Source organism: Myotis nattereri (genome assembly GCF_964212035.1).
Source record: "Myotis nattereri genome assembly, chromosome: 16".
Classification (NCBI taxonomy): Eukaryota; Metazoa; Chordata; class Mammalia; order Chiroptera; family Vespertilionidae; genus Myotis; species Myotis nattereri.
The window spans coordinates 49190408-49206490 of NC_138091.1; the positions used below are offsets into that span (position 1 = coordinate 49190408).

At 47.8% G+C, this 16083-nt stretch overlaps 2 protein-coding genes across 2 annotated transcripts; both read right to left on the bottom strand.

Annotated features, from left to right (window-relative positions):
• Positions 1–233: 233 nt before the first annotated feature.
• On the bottom strand, positions 234–5699 carry LOC308532402 (keratin, type I cuticular Ha3-I-like; the record flags this gene model as incomplete). The annotated part of the gene is made up of 7 exons (XM_081109850.1): positions 234–345; positions 1061–1281; positions 1427–1552; positions 1637–1798; positions 2747–2903; positions 3807–3889; positions 5352–5699. The coding sequence occupies 7 exons, from the start codon at positions 5697–5699 to the stop codon at positions 234–236; spliced, it is 1209 nt and encodes a 402-aa protein (XP_080965976.1).
• A 7094-nt stretch (positions 5700–12793) lies between these two features.
• On the bottom strand, positions 12794–16019 carry LOC308532403 (keratin, type I cuticular Ha3-I-like; the record flags this gene model as incomplete). Its single annotated transcript, XM_081109851.1, has 7 exons — positions 12794–12854; positions 13231–13451; positions 13624–13749; positions 13834–13995; positions 14833–14989; positions 15487–15569; positions 15672–16019. 7 exons carry the CDS (start codon positions 16017–16019, stop codon positions 12794–12796), a joined length of 1158 nt encoding a protein of 385 aa, XP_080965977.1.
• Between the last annotated feature and the right edge of the window lie 64 nt (positions 16020–16083).

Below are 16083 nucleotides of genomic sequence, written 5' to 3' on the forward strand. Positions count from 1 at the left end.
GACCTGTCTGACTCTCAGCTCAGACAATAACTACAGGAGAGCAGCCTTGAATGAAGAGGATCAACCAGGCAGGGCTCAGAGCTGGCCACATGCTGGGCATATGTTCTTCTTCTAGACCAGGATCGATGGTGATGCCTGCGGTGAGTTCCTGCGGTGATGGTTGTCAGAGAAACAGGGCTGGTCCATCCGTGGTCTTCTGTCTTCATGCGATCCTCCTGCTGGCACCAGGATGTCTAGCAGGGCCCACAGCGGGTTCGGAAGCCACAAGGGGCGCAGGGATTGGTGACGCAGGGCCCGATGGGCTTGTCACACGCATTGGTCGTGGCACAGGGGTTGCAGGGCAGGCTGGGACACAGAAGTTTTAGCTTGTTAGCATGAGAGGGATAATTTCTCTTTTAAAAAGGAGGGGGCTCAACCCCAGGAGACATGAGGATAAGAGGAATTCATTCTCTGACACCTTAAGAAGCCAAGCCTCTTCTGATCACCCCTTCTAAAAGTCAGACAGTGGTGGCAGAAAAGAGCCAAGCCCGGTGTTGTAATCCCAGCCCTCGCTCTGTAACCCTGGAGTCCTAGGGAAGTCACTTCATCCCTCAAAGCCTTGGCCTCCCGCTAAAACAGGATTAGTAAGACCTACCATACAGAACTGTGAAAAGTCCACAAGACTGTCTTCATAAAAATTCTGTGTTAGGGGCCAAGTGCTAGACCCTGAGTTACTGAGTCATCCTCCCTTTTGATGTTCAAATGCTCATCTCGATGATGGTTATATGATCCTCACGTTGCCTGCCTCAGATGGGTCCAACTGGGATCCACAAAACAATGGATTGGGGCGCTTGGGTTAAATCTCACCCTGAAGGTGGTACAAAGCTTTATGTACCCATCAGCATCCAAGTCAAGTCTCTCAAATATCCTTTGGACCAGAAAATACCTTTAGCCCAGGTTACGGTAGCAAAAATACCGTACATCTGGTCTCTACAGCCATGTTGGCTTCTGAAACTTGACTTGCAAAGTCCGTAATGTATCCTTCTGTAGAACTGGGCCTGTGCTGCCTGTGGGTACTCACTTGCAATCCTCGCTCTCCAGCAGGCCCCGGTACGTATTGATCTCACACTCCAGCCTGGCCTTGACGTCCAGCAGCACCTGGTACTCCTGGTTCTGCCGCTCCAGGTCACCCCTGATCTCAGCCAGTTGGGACTCCACGTTGGTGATCATGCACTGCACCTGGGACAGCTGGGAGCTGTAGCGGGCCTCTGTCTCCGTCAGCGTGTTTTCCAGTGAGTCCCTCTGTGTGGGGAAGAGGAAGAATGTCACAGAGCTGCTCCTTTAGCATGTCTTCCATAGGGTTCCACAGGGTTGAAGAAGCTATGACCCAAAGGGCTGCCCTGTGACTCTGATTCCTTTCTCACCAGCAGGTCTGAACAGTACCCACCAGGTTGTGCTGGGCCTGCAGCTCGATCTCCAGGGCGTTGACAGTGCGTCTCAGCTCAATGATCTCCGCCTGGCAGGTCTGCAGCTGCTCTGAGCTGGACACCACCTGCTTGTTCAGCTCCTGGGTCTGAAACACCAAAGGTGAGAGACAGGATCAGACCCTGCCTTAAGGGTCCCAAGGTCCTGGGTGGCCATGTGCTGAGATGCCCACCTGGTTGGTGAACCATTCCTCCACGTCCCTGCGGTTGGTCTCTACCAGGGCCTCATACTGGCACCTGGTCTCATTGAGCACGCGGTTCAGGTCCACGGTAGGGGCAGCATCTACCTCCACATTGAGGCGGTCTCCAATCTGGCAACGCAGGGTGTTGACTTCCTGGTGGAGGAAGGAGAAGGAGTGAACCCACAGAAAGAGTCTAAAATAAACTCTCTTTGAGGGATTCTGGTGTGGTTGGAAGAGGTTAGCACTGAAATTTAGGATTTATGAGTTGAATTCCAGTAGATGGAAAGCCCAGCTAAATTACCTCTTGTGATTCAGTCCTCCTGTCTGAGCCTCTCCTCATGTGTGTTGTGAGGCTGCTTGGTTAAATGATTGCTAGTGTTTCTTCCCACTCCAAGATTCTATCATTTTCTCCAGATTTTCTCTTTTCTCAGTGATAAGCTTAGCATGATGACTGGTTTATAATTGTTGCTACTTAGATATGTAGAAATGAGGTTTACCAACTACCATTTATTTCATATTTCCTACCATTATACACTATCTGTTAAGGGTTGTATCCTCTTCATCACAACATCTAATGTTTGAGACACGCATCTGATTTCCTAGTATTACATTCAATCATCAGGTCAGAATCAACCATTATTTGAATCAACCTTCATTTCTCCCACTTTCCTCATCCATCCATCTATCCACCCACCCACCCACTCACCCACCCAGCTTGGTTTCTAATATCTAGGGTGACACCTAATACAAAGAGTTTGCTATCTAGTTCCAGTCTCAGTCATTCATTTGGCATCTATTCCAGAAGATCACAGATCTTATCAAACAGTAGAAAGGATCTTAAACATCTTTGCCTGGACTATTCATTACAGGTCTGACCCCAAGTAGAAATAGGTCAACGGAACACACTCTTTTAGATTTAAAAAATAAAAGTAAAGAAAAGGAGGCCTGAGACTTATTCCCTAACAATCCCCCAAATATGTTTTGAGCAACCAGCAAAATGTTGTGTTAGCTCTAGGATGCTTAGCAAAGACCCACCCTATCCTGCTCAGGGGCGTTGTGGAACTCTCACTATTGGGATGTTGGGGACTGGGCCTCCCTCACCTCCTCGTGGTTCTGCTTGAGGCAGAGCAGCTCCTCCTTCAGGGACTCCACCTGGGCCTCCAGGTCAGACTTGCACAGGGTCAGCTCATCCAGGATCCTGCGCAGGCTGTTTATATCCGACTCCACCAGCTGCCGCAGGCCCAGCTCCGTCTCGTACCTGCACACACAGCCAAAGGTTCAAGGAGGCTAAAGAGGAAGACTTTCTCCCAGGCTTTACTTGGCTGACTTATATTTTGAATTTCTTTTCAAAGTTTATGAAAGGAAAAAGTATCACCATGTTGAGTAAAAAGACCTGTTTCTTCCCTGAGCCCCGGAGAGAAGGTTCTAATCTAATAGTACCTGCGTTTGTTCTAAGAGTCCATTTGCAGGTTGCTGTCAGCTACGTCCTGTCCTCTTGCCTTCTTAAGTGAGTCTAAACTTCGTAAGCCTGACATACAGACTGTCTCGCCCTCCTTTCCAACCACCCCGAGAAGCCATCTGGCGTTGTGAATTAGAAGTCAGTCGGATTCAACCTTGACACTGTGGCTATGGATAAGTTCCTTAATCTCTCTGAGCCTTGACTTCCTGATCTGTAAAAGGGGAACCACACTAGCACTTCATCGGGTTGGCCTGAAGATGGAGAAAGGTCATCAGTAAAATTACATTGTCAACTGTAGGGTCCCATCAAAATGCAAAGGATTTTATGATTGTGATGGTCATGCCTAGAAAAATTGATAGGTTCTCTGACATGGATTTTGCCTCCTGTATTTTTATGTGCTGAGAGTGACTAACTTATGCTAAGAAATCAGTGTGAAATTCACTTTTCAAACTTGGTCCAGACATGAAGTTGAAAGAGAGAAAGAATGGGTGGTTTCTGGCATTCCTTCAAACTAAACCTCAAATACGGAATCTTAGGTTCAGTGTGAGGAGATGTGGACACATTGGACCTAACGAAGCCAATGCAAGAATCCTCCCATAGCATCCAGACAGCTTCTGCTCACATGCTCCCTGGACAAAGGCCCTCACTTTGCCATTCAGCCTGCCCCTCACTAGACTTCTCTGATCATTAGAGAATTCTCACTTGGTCCTGAAGTCGTCCGCGGCCAGCTTGGCATTGTCGATCTGCACCACCAGCCGGGCGTTCTCTGACTTGCTGCACAGGATCTGGAGCCAGAATTAATTGTGAGGTGAGTTATACTAAGAAAGAATGCCTTGTCTCTTCACGTAAAAAGCTATTTTAATTCAGCCACATTTCTCCCAAATAGCTTCGAGTCTTCTCGGATGTTCAGTTTGGGGATAAAAGGAATTGATCAAACTGCTCATTTCCAAACTAGAACTGTGGAGGGGAAATGTGCCTGCTGTCAGGAATCCTCTTCTTGGCTGCTGGCTTCCTGTAGGCATTGAGCATCCTGGATACCAAGCCTCACAAAGTGGGACCAGTGCCCCAGTTAGCTTAAGATTAGGGGGTTCCTGGGATGCTAAACCCAGGAAGATCCCAGGCAAACCGGGACAAGTTGGTTATCCTACTCCCAGACCCACGTATTTGCCCTGCTGACCTCCACTCTCCCCTCAAGTTACCCTGGACAAGTCTTTTGTTGCACAAAGCTTCTCCCTCTACCTGGAGTGCCCAGGGATGCCCTCACCCACCTAGCAAGACCCCTTGCATAACCCACCTTCCCCTCCTTCCCCAGCTCTTACAGAGGGTCACTTTCTCTGTGAGCTCTCACAGTACTTTACCCTTAGCTAGTTACACTTCTTACCGCCTTCACCATGGTCATTCATTGCCACATCTCTCTCCCCTGTTGGATTGTCTTAGTACTTCATCCCTCACTCCAGCACTGAGCCTGGTACTAAGTGTGGGTCAATATGCATGCTCTTCAGATTGCACAGCTCTTTCTGGCATTCACTCTGTCAGAACTACAGAACTGTGGACAGTAGATTCCCTCTGAGAATCAAGAGCTTGTGCAATTGGCATAGCACTCATCCTTCAAACTCTGCTCAATTGCTGCCTCTTCCGGGAAGCTCTCCCTGGTTTGCACTATGTATTAAGTCCCTCTCTGTGCTGACTCTTTACTTATCCCCACTTCTGCTTCTGCATTTCTGGCCCTGAATTCTCACTCGTGTGCATGCCTGCTTTAGGGGGTGGCACAGTGTCTGTGCCTTTCAGTGAGGCTCTGGAGTTAAGGACCCTTCTGCTGTTTCTACAGTCTATTACTACAAATTTGAAAAGCTATGAATATTTGAGAATTCACCAATGAAATTCCTAGTTCTGAGAAATAATTCGGTTGCATGTTTTGTTTTGAATGGTATGGGCTCTGAAAACAAGACCAGGATATCATAATGGAATTAAAGAATCTGATATTCTGGTTTTAGGTGAGAAGCAGTATAAGATGGCTATGTGTGATTTCGGCCTAAAGCCTTGCCCTCCCCCGAGTCTGTAAGTTTCCCTCGTGGGGCTCCCCAATCAGATGTTCTAAGACTACCTGATGGGCCACACCTACGTTGATGAAGTCTGTGTCTTCCTCATTCTCCACATTAGTTCCGCACAGTGTTAAATCCGTGCGGAAGCGGGTCTGTTGAATTTGGATAAACAGGTCACTATGGCAGTGCGGTGCCCACCCCTCACCTTCTGCTGCAGCTCCTCGATGGTCCGGAAGTAGGACTGGTAGCTGGGGCACATCAGGGGCTCCTGGGGCTGGCAGCGCTCCTGGATGAGGCTCTCCAGCTCCGCGTTCTCCCGCTCCAGCTGCCGCACCTTCTCCAGGTAGCTGGCCAGGCGGTCGTTCAGGAACTGCATGGTCTCCTTCTCGCTGCCATTGAAGGAGCCCTCGCAGAACCAGCCGCAGTTGCTCACGTTGGCGGGGATGTTGCTGGCCCCGGGCAGAGGGGTGCTGTGGCAGCTGGGGGCCACGCAGGGCCGGGCGGGGCAGCTGGAGCGGCAGCTCAGGCTGGACAGGCAGCAGTTGTAAGGCATGGTGCTGGGAGGGAGCCGAGCTCTGAAGGTCAGTGTCAAAGCCTGATTCCTTTTCTCTGGTGTAAGCCCTGGCCCTCTCCTCGGCCTTTATATTCCGTCAGCCGTGGGTGTGGCAACCACATACAGCATGGCCCCCCTCTACCCTGATTACCCATTTTTCCATTCATTTTCTAGCCGCCTCACGCGAGTCCTTCACCTCGTAAAATGTTTTACTCTGGCTTCTTGCTAAGTCAGGACTCCTCACCCATCACGCTGGTTGGTTAAGTACGGGCTTCAAAGTGGCCAGCCTATTACCTTGTCCACAGGAGCGCTTATTCACAGGGTGTCGAGGTAGATTGACAGCTGTCCCCTGTCCCCCCGAGTTGGGGGCACGTCTGTGCCTCTTTGTCCTACCCAAGGAGTGGCCTGAGCCTCACCCAGCTCCTACTCAGTAAGGACTCGGTGAGACCCACCCTCGGTGGAAGCCCATCGGCAAACCAGACTCCTGGGGTAGGGAACCCTGGACGCTGCCGTCAGAAAGGACTTGGGAGACCCTCAGCCAGGCCATCCAGGGCAGCGGGAGGCAATGGCAGCCTCTTCCTAATGGGGGGCGGAGGGGAGGTTACAGGGCGCCCCCCGGGCTCTGTTTCTGCTCTTCCTCGTGTTCACAGATCATTAAGAAAACTAACGTCTTGGGACCTACTCAGCCTGAGGACTGTAGCACGTGCCTACACACAGTATGACTGTTGTTAGAATGGCTCCTGCTTCCTGAGCACCCACTGTGCTAAGCACCTCAGATGCGTCATCTGCTGCAGTCCTCCCAAAACCTTGCAGGGTTTGTAGATGAGGACACCAAGCTCCTCCGTGGTGGAGCTAGCATGCAAACCCAGAACTCTCTGGTTCCAAAGGCCGCGCTCTCTCCATCCCTCTCTCTCTCTTTCGATCTTCTCGCTTCTCAGATGCAACAGGACACACATGGATTGAATTCAATGGGACTCAACCACTACCAGGCCATCCCCCCTCCTACCTTAGAATGGGCCCGGAAATAAAGACCTGGTCTTGACCAAAGAAGAAAAGGATGGTTCATTCTAACGGAAGGAAGTCTGCTTAGTGGGGAAGTGAAATCCCCACCAAAAGCTAGAAAAAAGGAATTCCTCAGTGTCTTTGACATAGAAACACCTGAGCCCAGTTCTCCAAAGGATGTGACCCTGAAAAGCCACCCCATTGTTACATGCTTGGTGGCATCTTGTGACCATCAATATATTTTGGCAAATGGATATTCTGCCCTCATGCTATTCCAGACAGAGGTAGGAACTATGAAGATTTTATGCTTAATCGACCAGTGCTCAAAATATGTCAGCAACTCCTTAAAGTACTTCCTCTTGGAAGCTCCATGTGGATTCCTTTCCGACGTCCAGTACTCAGATCACCCTTTCGTCAAGCTTGTCTTCACAGCCTGGGACATTTCTTTTGCTGATCCTCATTTGGAGGCAAATCTTCACCTTCTAAAGGTGTGTTTATTTTTGGAATCAGCCAGATATCATTTGGAACCAACTCTAGTGAGTGGGATAAACAACCAAACTAAAGCGCATCTTTGATGGGTAAGAAACTTGTCACTATAAAATAATAGTGTACATTTTCTTGGGTGATTCTAAAAGTCATTTCCAAGATGGAGTTTCAAATATACTTTCAGCCTAGCTGGCGTGGCTCAGTGGTTGAGCATTGACCTATGAATCAGGAGGTCATGGCTCTATTTCCAGTCAGGGCACATGCCCAGGTTGCAGGCTCATTCCCCAGTGTGGGGCGTGCAGGAGGCAGCCAATCAATGATTCTCTCTCATTATTAATGTTTCTGTCTCTCTCTCTGAAATCAATAAAAATATTTATTTAAAAAATACACTTTCATAAAAGACAGCAGCTTTGGAGGAAAGGTGTGCTCTCCCAGAGTGTGTGCTCTGAAGGCGCTGACAGCCTCACCCACGTTCACAATCCACAACTCTCTGCCCCTCCTGCCTGAGTCCCTACCTTTAGCGAGAAGTGGAATGCCTGTGTGGGTTTCAAATAAGTGCCAGACTGACTGAAGCCCTATACTGGCTGAGATCAAATAACATAAATTGAGTAGCTGGATTCATAGGCTTTTCTCTGTCTTTCTCCCCTTCTATTCCCCAAGCTTCACAAGAGGGAAATCTAGACAATGGTACTTTTTAAAGATTAGAAAAGGGATACTGTGTTGCATACTGGTACATATACCCATGGGGAGGGGGTCCCTATAACCATTACTATAGCTTCTATGTCAGTCAGAATGGAATAGTCCAGAGGGGATTATCCTTCCATAGTGGAAGGCAGAGTTTAGAAAGCACGACTATTCCCACTTTTGAGTAGAAGTAACCATGATTGCTGCATAACTACATGGTTGTTAGGTAATGATGGTTGAGAGGACTTAGGTCTATGGAGAAAAGAGCCAGGCTTCAAGTAGCTCCCCAGGAATTCTGGAAGACAGTTGCTCTTTATTTATTCCACTTACTATGTATTGAGAATTCTTGCCTTTGCATAAGCAATGGCATTGTCTCTAGTCAATGACCCTTCAATAAACATGATGAGCAAATCAAATCCTAGCAAACAGAGAGGTTTTACACCTGCCCATGTAATTGTGGCAGACGCCGTGGTAAGGCTTCTGGTTTCCAGATGTGAGCAAATTGCAGTTGAGATTTAAGGATACTATTTATGATGGAAGCTGAGGCTATTTTCGTGGGAAAGATCACACGTAAAGTCATCACTGGTAGTTAACCATGGAGTGGAGTCAAGGCAGACCTTCTGCTGAGGCCAGCCTCCCTGTGGCAGGACTTTAAAGGCATTAGGAGGCCCCCCCCTCTTCTCCCAAAACCATCTTCCCTGCGTGGCCAGGTCCTGGCACTTGAAATCCTCACCATGATAAATGGAGACTTGAGTTGGGGTGGTGAACACATAACACAGTATACAGATGATGCATTATAGAATTATACACGTGAAACCTGTATCATGTTATCAACCAGTTACCCCAATAAATTCAGTAAAAAAGAAAAAATGAGAAATATAAAATGTGTTTTCTAGGAAATTAAAAGTAACATATTGGACCACTTGTCAATTAATTGTATTTTAATGTGTACACACAGCAAGGAGAGGCCAACAATGGTATCAATAGGCACACACCGAGCAGGAGGACTGACTATGCCAGAGACAGATGAAAAAGTCACCCACTGGGAATTAAGAAGCACACACTGTTAATACCAACACTAGCCCATTATGTTGAGCCAGCCCCAGTGAGAGCTACTCATGAGATCAGGATATAAGCCTTCCATAGACTGTTTTATAAAAGCAACTGTTGCCAAGTTATCAACTGCCCAGCTTCACTACATTGAGGGGAGGAATTGTGATGGTAACCCAAGAACTAAGCCCACAGTTTTGGCTTTTGGCTCTGAGAAGATGCTCAAACAGGGTTTCCAATGAGAGACACGCAGGAGAGGACCTAGAAAATGTGCCAGGTCAGTAGCAAGATGCCCTGAGCAAAGACAGGAACAGACACCTCACGATGGGATTCTGGGCTCATTCCACAAACCCTCCCCAAGGCCACCATTGCTTCTCTTATACTCAGTCTTAGAGTCACAGAGGAAATGGAGTCCCAACAGGGGCCATAAGGGACAAACCATGTCAGAAAAATGCAAAGTTCAGCACTATGGTTTTAATTCTGCACAGTTTAGAACAGAGAAGTAAAAAAGAGAACATGAAATGACCCAAAGGAATGGAACTTCATTGTCCTCGTCTTCTGGGAAAGCTGGATTCAGACAGAATGAGAACCTGTTATGGGACTGCTCTGCAGATCAAAAGGGACAGCAGATTCGAAAACCTTTTTAGTAGCCCACAGAGGATAGAGCAACATAAGCTTCAAGCTTAGTGTTTAGTGTGAATGTGTTGCTTTGAACTTTTTCAATAAGATCACTATCAAGTTGATGGTTTGAGACAGATTGAAAGCCGCTGAAATACGCCTTCTTCCCCCAGCATCCCACAGACCCTTTACATTCCCCACTTATCTCCCCATTGCTGTTTCTAGTGGATTTGTCTGAATTCTCATCTCTGACTTCTGCCCAACCGGCATGGCTCAGTGGTTGAGCGCTGACGTATGAACCAGGAGGTCATGGTTCAATTCCTGGTCAGGGCACATGACCAGGGCACAATCTCCAGTAGGGGATATACAGAAGGTAGCCAATCAATGATTCTCTCTCATTATTGATGTTCCTATTTCTCTCTTCCTCTCCCTTCCTCTCTGAAATCAATAAAAATATGTATTAAAAACTAACAACTGTGACTTTGTTTTACTTCTGTGTCACTTCAGCTGTTCCTCCCCTTCTTTCTCCAACTGCTTTTACCCAGATGCCATCTCTATCTTCAGGGATTGAGTTACCCAAGGCAGAACCTCATGTCAGGGCTTTGGAGAGCTCCAGGCCCGCTCTATCATTTCTATCAGTGGTCCCCAAGGTCCTTCCATACTCTAACACCTTGCCTTTGACAATCTTAACAACTCCTGCAGCTCTAACTATAGTTAGGTAACTCCAGTGTCTCTCCCAAACGCAATCTTTTTTCTTTCTTTTTTTTCTTTCAGTTCTTTCCACTCGAGACCCACTGTTGTTTCATTTTCTCAGGCTCAAAAACTTCACACCTGTTGACCCATCGTAGGTATCCAATCAGTACTAGTTTCCTTTCTTCTCACTCCATTGTTCTTCTACTTCTAATCAGCTTCCATATTTGAAGCTGAGCCTCTGAAATGCACCCCACCCTTGCCCACCCACTCCCCCACCTCCACCCATCTCAGTCCTTGTTTTTTTACCAACCTCCTGATTGATCTTCCTTCTTTCTCACCTAATCCTACCATCTTCTAGGACCTACCACAACCCAGCCTACACATAGCTGCCTGATATATCATCTGCCAACCTTCCTTACAAGCAAATCTCACAGGTAACCATTCAGGCCACTGCCAGATATGATTTTACCTAACTACTTTGCAGTTGCATCTTCCGCTGCCATACAGATCCTCTGTTCCAGGCTAAAGATTGGTCTGTCAGGCTCTAAACACACCTCCTGCTTCATCTCCTTACCAGGCAAAGTTCATGCTTGGAAAAACTTTCCCTCTTCTCAGACCTGCACACGCTCATCTGTCCAAACATATCCCATGAAACTTTATTTCAGAATTATGCTAATGTCATGTAGTGATAGTTGATTGAAGTTGGAAGTATATAAAGTTTTAATGTCCTTCTCATGAATCCTCACCAGTGATACTATTCCCTGTTTGTTCCACGTATAGTAGTTCATGGTTTACACTAGATTTTGATCAGGTGAAAACAGTGTAGTCAATGAGACAGGCGGACAAAATTTATATAATCAGAATATCTGGGTTTTCAAAGCCCTGATTGAGCGCTACCTCCTTCTTGGAGCCTCTTCTTATCACTCCCTCAGACCTCGGAAAGTCATCATTCTTTAGTTACACCTTTCTTGAGTCACATTGATGAGTGTGTGGCAGTTATCTCTTTGTCTTATCCACCCTGGACTCTAAATGTGCTGTGGGCCAAGGTTGGACTTCATTTATTTGTGTTCTCAGCACCCCTCATTGTGCTGGCACACACACCAGATGAATGATGGTGGTTGTGTCGGTGAGATAGCATTAAGTTAAATGGATAATCTATAAAGTGGTTGATAGACTTGAGAGTTTTCATAATTCATAAATGAGGCAAGTGGGAGGTAAGGTAGAATCAATGTTTGCTGGAAGAGATTTAATGAACATTGGCCTTTTTTGGAATTATAGGAAATAAAAGATAAAGAGGTCATGGAAGAACATTATAGATATGAGCAAAGACCTTGAGGAAAAAGTAAACTTGAAGAGAGGGAGGTAAGGAGACACGCCTGCCTGCATTTAAAGGACCTTTTGATTACAAAATATTGGGCATAAAAGTGAGTACAAGATGAACCCGTTTGGCAAAGATAAGTTTTAGTTCCATTAAATGGGCCGTGATGGCCTGATACCAAGTGAAACTGTCCTACGGCAAGCAAAGCTGGAGCTGGGGTGAGATTTTGGCATCATCAGCATAGAGGTGCTAGCTCTTCCTGACTAGGGATGTGGAAAGAGCAAGACAAAGGGCCAAGGGTATGGGCTTTCTTCTATTTGGGACAAAAAGTGAAAGTTGGCTCATTGAGGGTCCGCCGACGGGTAGTCAGAGATATAAGAAGAGGACCCAGAGGGTGCAGGAAATCACTGAAGGTGCATTTTGAAGGAAGGATAGGTATGTATATGGGTGGTGCAGGTGCAGCCAAGATGTTGAGAGGAAGAGGTAGCTGCTTTTGAAGCAGTTTCTGCAGAAGCTGGTCTTCACAGTGTAGGAGAGAGGGAAGCAGAGGACTTCACAGTGAGGAAGGGGCAGTGGGAGAGAGCAGTGAGGATGGAGAGGAGTCTCAGAATTGTCCAGGGCCCTGCAGCCAAAGCAAGATGGGCATCAAGTAGTGAAGGCCAGATTTTCTTCATGGTCTTCCCTTGGTGGGAGCCTCCCAGGGGACAGCCCTTTCTCACTGGAATATGGTGGCTGGGTTCAGTCATTCACCTCATGTCAACCTCCTAATGAAGGGGTATTTTTTATGGAACAGCCATGAGAAGCACTTTACAATGCATGAATATGAATGAGAAACACATTTACAATGCCAGAGAAATAAAGTTTATTGGGAAGTAAATGAAGCAGGCTCCTTGCATTCCAGAGAATACCAAAGAAGCCAGGAAAGCAGGAGACATATATGTATAGGAAACGCCCTAAAGTAATACCTGGAGCTCAGATTACAGGGAGCTGGACATCTTCAGATACAGAGAGACTTGACCTTCAACAGGAGGGAGTTTTCCAGACATTGGAACTTGATGTGTCTTTGCTTGTTGGATCTGGAAAGCATTTCCATGTCTAGAAATATCATAGTTGGCGTGACAAGATGTCTAAAGGCAACTGAGCTCTGGCAAAGTAGTACCTAGGAACCTTTTCCATGTTTGATCTAAATGACTTCATTGTTGTCTTCAAAGAGGATACCAGTATTTAAGTAAACAGCAACTTGTTAACAGGGCCCACAGGAGTTTCCACAAGCGTTGGTGGTAGCACACGGATTGCAGGGGAGGCTGGGAGAACAGAGTTTTAGAATGGATTAGAGAGAGGATGGAGAAAACACCAAGTTCAATGAAACAACCTATGAATTCACAGTGGTGGAGTTAGTTGGAATCAAATGTGAATATTACCAAATCCTTTTCCCTTCCCCAGAATGACATGGGCAGAGGTGGAAACTTGTCCTTTTGAAAAATATTACCTCCATGGTTAGCTCCCTGAGGCAGGGGATGTATGCACTTTACCTTTGACCTTGCATATATGCTTAACTGTCACATGGTAGACACTTGATTAATGTTATTGGGTGAGTTGAAAATATGGCCGGCATGTGAGTGTCTACAGTGTCATTAGTCCCACATACACTTCCCCAGAAATATTTTGCCTCATACTCACTTGCAGTCCTCGCTCTCCAGAAGGTTCCGGTACGTGTTGATCTCACACTCCAGCCGGGCCTTGATGTCCAGCAGCACCTGGTACTCCTGGTTCTGCCGCTCCAGGTCACATCTGATCTCACTCAGCTGCTCCTCCACATTGGTGACCATGCACTGCACCTGGGACAGCTGGGAGCTGTAGCGGGCCTCCGTCTCCGTCAGCGTGTTCTCCAGTGAGTCCCTCTGTGTGTTGAAGAGGAATAATGTCACAGAGCTGCTCCTTTATTTAGCACGTCCCCCCACAAGGTCCCATAGAAGTCACAAGCTCCCAGAGTTAAAGAGACTGTGACCCAAAGAGCTGCCCTGTGACTCTGATTCCCCTGCTTTCTCACTAGCAGGTCTGAACAGTACCCACCAGGTTGTGCTGGGCCTGCAGCTCGATCTCCAGGGCGTTGACCGTGCGTCTCAGCTCAATGATCTCCGCCTGGCAGGTCTGCAGCTGCTCTGAGCTGGACACCACCTGCTTGTTCAGCTCCTGGGTCTGAAACACCAGAGGTAAGAGACAGGATCAGACTCAGCCTTAAGGGTCCCAAGGTCCTGGGTGGCCTTGTGCTGAGATGCCCACCTGGTTGGTGTACCATTCCTCCACGTCCCTGCGGTTGGTCTCCAATAGGGCCTCATACTGGCACCTGGTCTCATTGAGCACGCGGTTCAGGTCCACGGTGGGGGCAGCGTCCACCTCCACGTTGAGGCGGTCTCCAATCTGGCAACGCAGGGTGTTGACTTCCTGATGGAGGAAGGGAAAGGTGTGAACCCACAGAAATAGATCTGCTATCTTCCTGCAATAGCCAGAAAGTTCACTGAAAAGAATAGCCTGACTTTTCCAAAGACTGACACAGATATTATATAAAAATAAATTCAAATAAGGGTCACATCGATTCCTTTCTGGGAAAACTGAAATACACCCACATTTCCTATAAGACTAAGTCCCAACTCCTGGCCATGCGCAGGTCCTTTGTCATTTCCTGTCACATCCCTACAGGTACCGCATGCCCAGCCATTCCCATTCATGGCCTTTCTCAAATATACCTCACTTTGCCGCTTCGTGTCTTTGCTCAGATTCCTCCCTCAGATTACAACACCCAAGTACTGAAGTTTTCCCACTCTCCATAACATGCCTCTGAGAAGAGTTACCTTTCAAGCAGACTGGATTGTTCTCAGGGCTGCTCATATATCACATATAGCAGTTATTTCCCTCTGGTGGGATTACATCATGTTTTGACATTGTTGTCTCCCCCAGGCCAGAGACAAGACTGTGGGGCCTTTGAAGAGAGGGGCTATGTCTTATGTCTTTTTTTCTCTCTCAATCTCTACCACCAAATTAGGGACCAACAGTGACCAACAGAGAACATGGATTTCCTTCCTCAGCATCTCCAGCACCTACCCAACCCTCCCAGCTCACCTTGCTGTATGCTATGGACATGATTCCCTGATCTGACCCTGAGTTGTTCAGAGAAGGGTACCAACTAGGGATCCTGATGGGCAAGTGCCTCCTCATACCTGATACTGAAGTGTTAGCTCTGAAGCCTATTGTTGTTGGTGTTTTATTTTGTTTTTCTCTCACCTCCTCGTGGTTCTTCTTGAGGCAGAGCAGCTCCTCCTTCAGGGACTCCACCTGGGCCTCCAGGTCAGCCTTGCACAGGGTCAGCTCGTCCAGGATCCTACGCAGGCTGGTTATGTCCGACTCTACCAGCTGCCGGGAGGAATGCTCCATCTCGTACCTGCACATACAGGTTGGAGTGGGAGGAAGAGCCAGGAAGGAAGCCCATCTTCCTGCCCCATGCCCTGTTTGAATTGCTGTCTTTGAACTGACACAGTTTTCCATCCCTTCTTTTCCATGTGTCCCTCAAGCTCTGCATGGATAGTCTGGAGGGAACCTGACCCATCCTAACACCCAAAGGTGCCCACGGGGACTCCTGAAATGGAGTCTCTCTCTTTCCTCTCAATGTTGTTGGTTAATATGCCACAAAACCAATCCATTCTCTAAGAATTAACTTCAATTTCTGAATTCAGGGGTTTAAGAAGGACCAATAGAGACTGAAGAGCAGATAGCATATGAATCTGGGCTCTGAAATGAATTTCACATATCCAGTCATAATAGGAGAGATAAAAAGGGGTAAATGGCTTCCTCTTCTTTTCCAGGCAACATTAGCCCCACAGGGCCATGAAGGAGCCATAGGGACCTTGGAGGTTACCTGGCCAAAAAGTTTCAACATACTTGGTTCTGAAGTCATCAGAGGCCAACTTGGCATTGTCAATACAGATCACCAGCCTGGCGTTCTCAGACTTGGCACACAGAATCTGAAAACAAGGTTCCACTGTGAGGACCACCTGAACTTGAGAACTTCTTATTGTTCAAAGACAGCCAGCTGCTGCTGTGCCCCCACATACCCAACTCCTCACCTTCTGCTGCAGCTCCTCAATGGTCCGGAAGTAGGACTGGTAGCTGGGGCACATCAGGGGCTCCTGCTGCTGGCAGCGCTCCTGGATGCGGCTCTCCAGCTCCGCGTTCTCTCGCTCCAGCTGCCGCACCTTCTCCAGGTAGCTGGCCAGACGGTCGTTCAGGAACTGCATGGTCTCCTTCTCGCTGCCATTGAAGGAGCCCTCGCAGAACCAGCCGCAGTTGCTCACGTTGGCGGGGATGTTGCTGGCCCCAGGTAGAGGGGTGCTGTGGCAGCTGGGGGCCACGCAGGGCCGGGCGGGGCAGCTAGAGCCGCAGCTCAGGTTGGACAGACAACAGTTGTAAGGCATGGTGCTGGGAGAGGTGATGGAACAACAGACGAGCTGATGGAGGTGGATATAGGTGAGGTTTGAG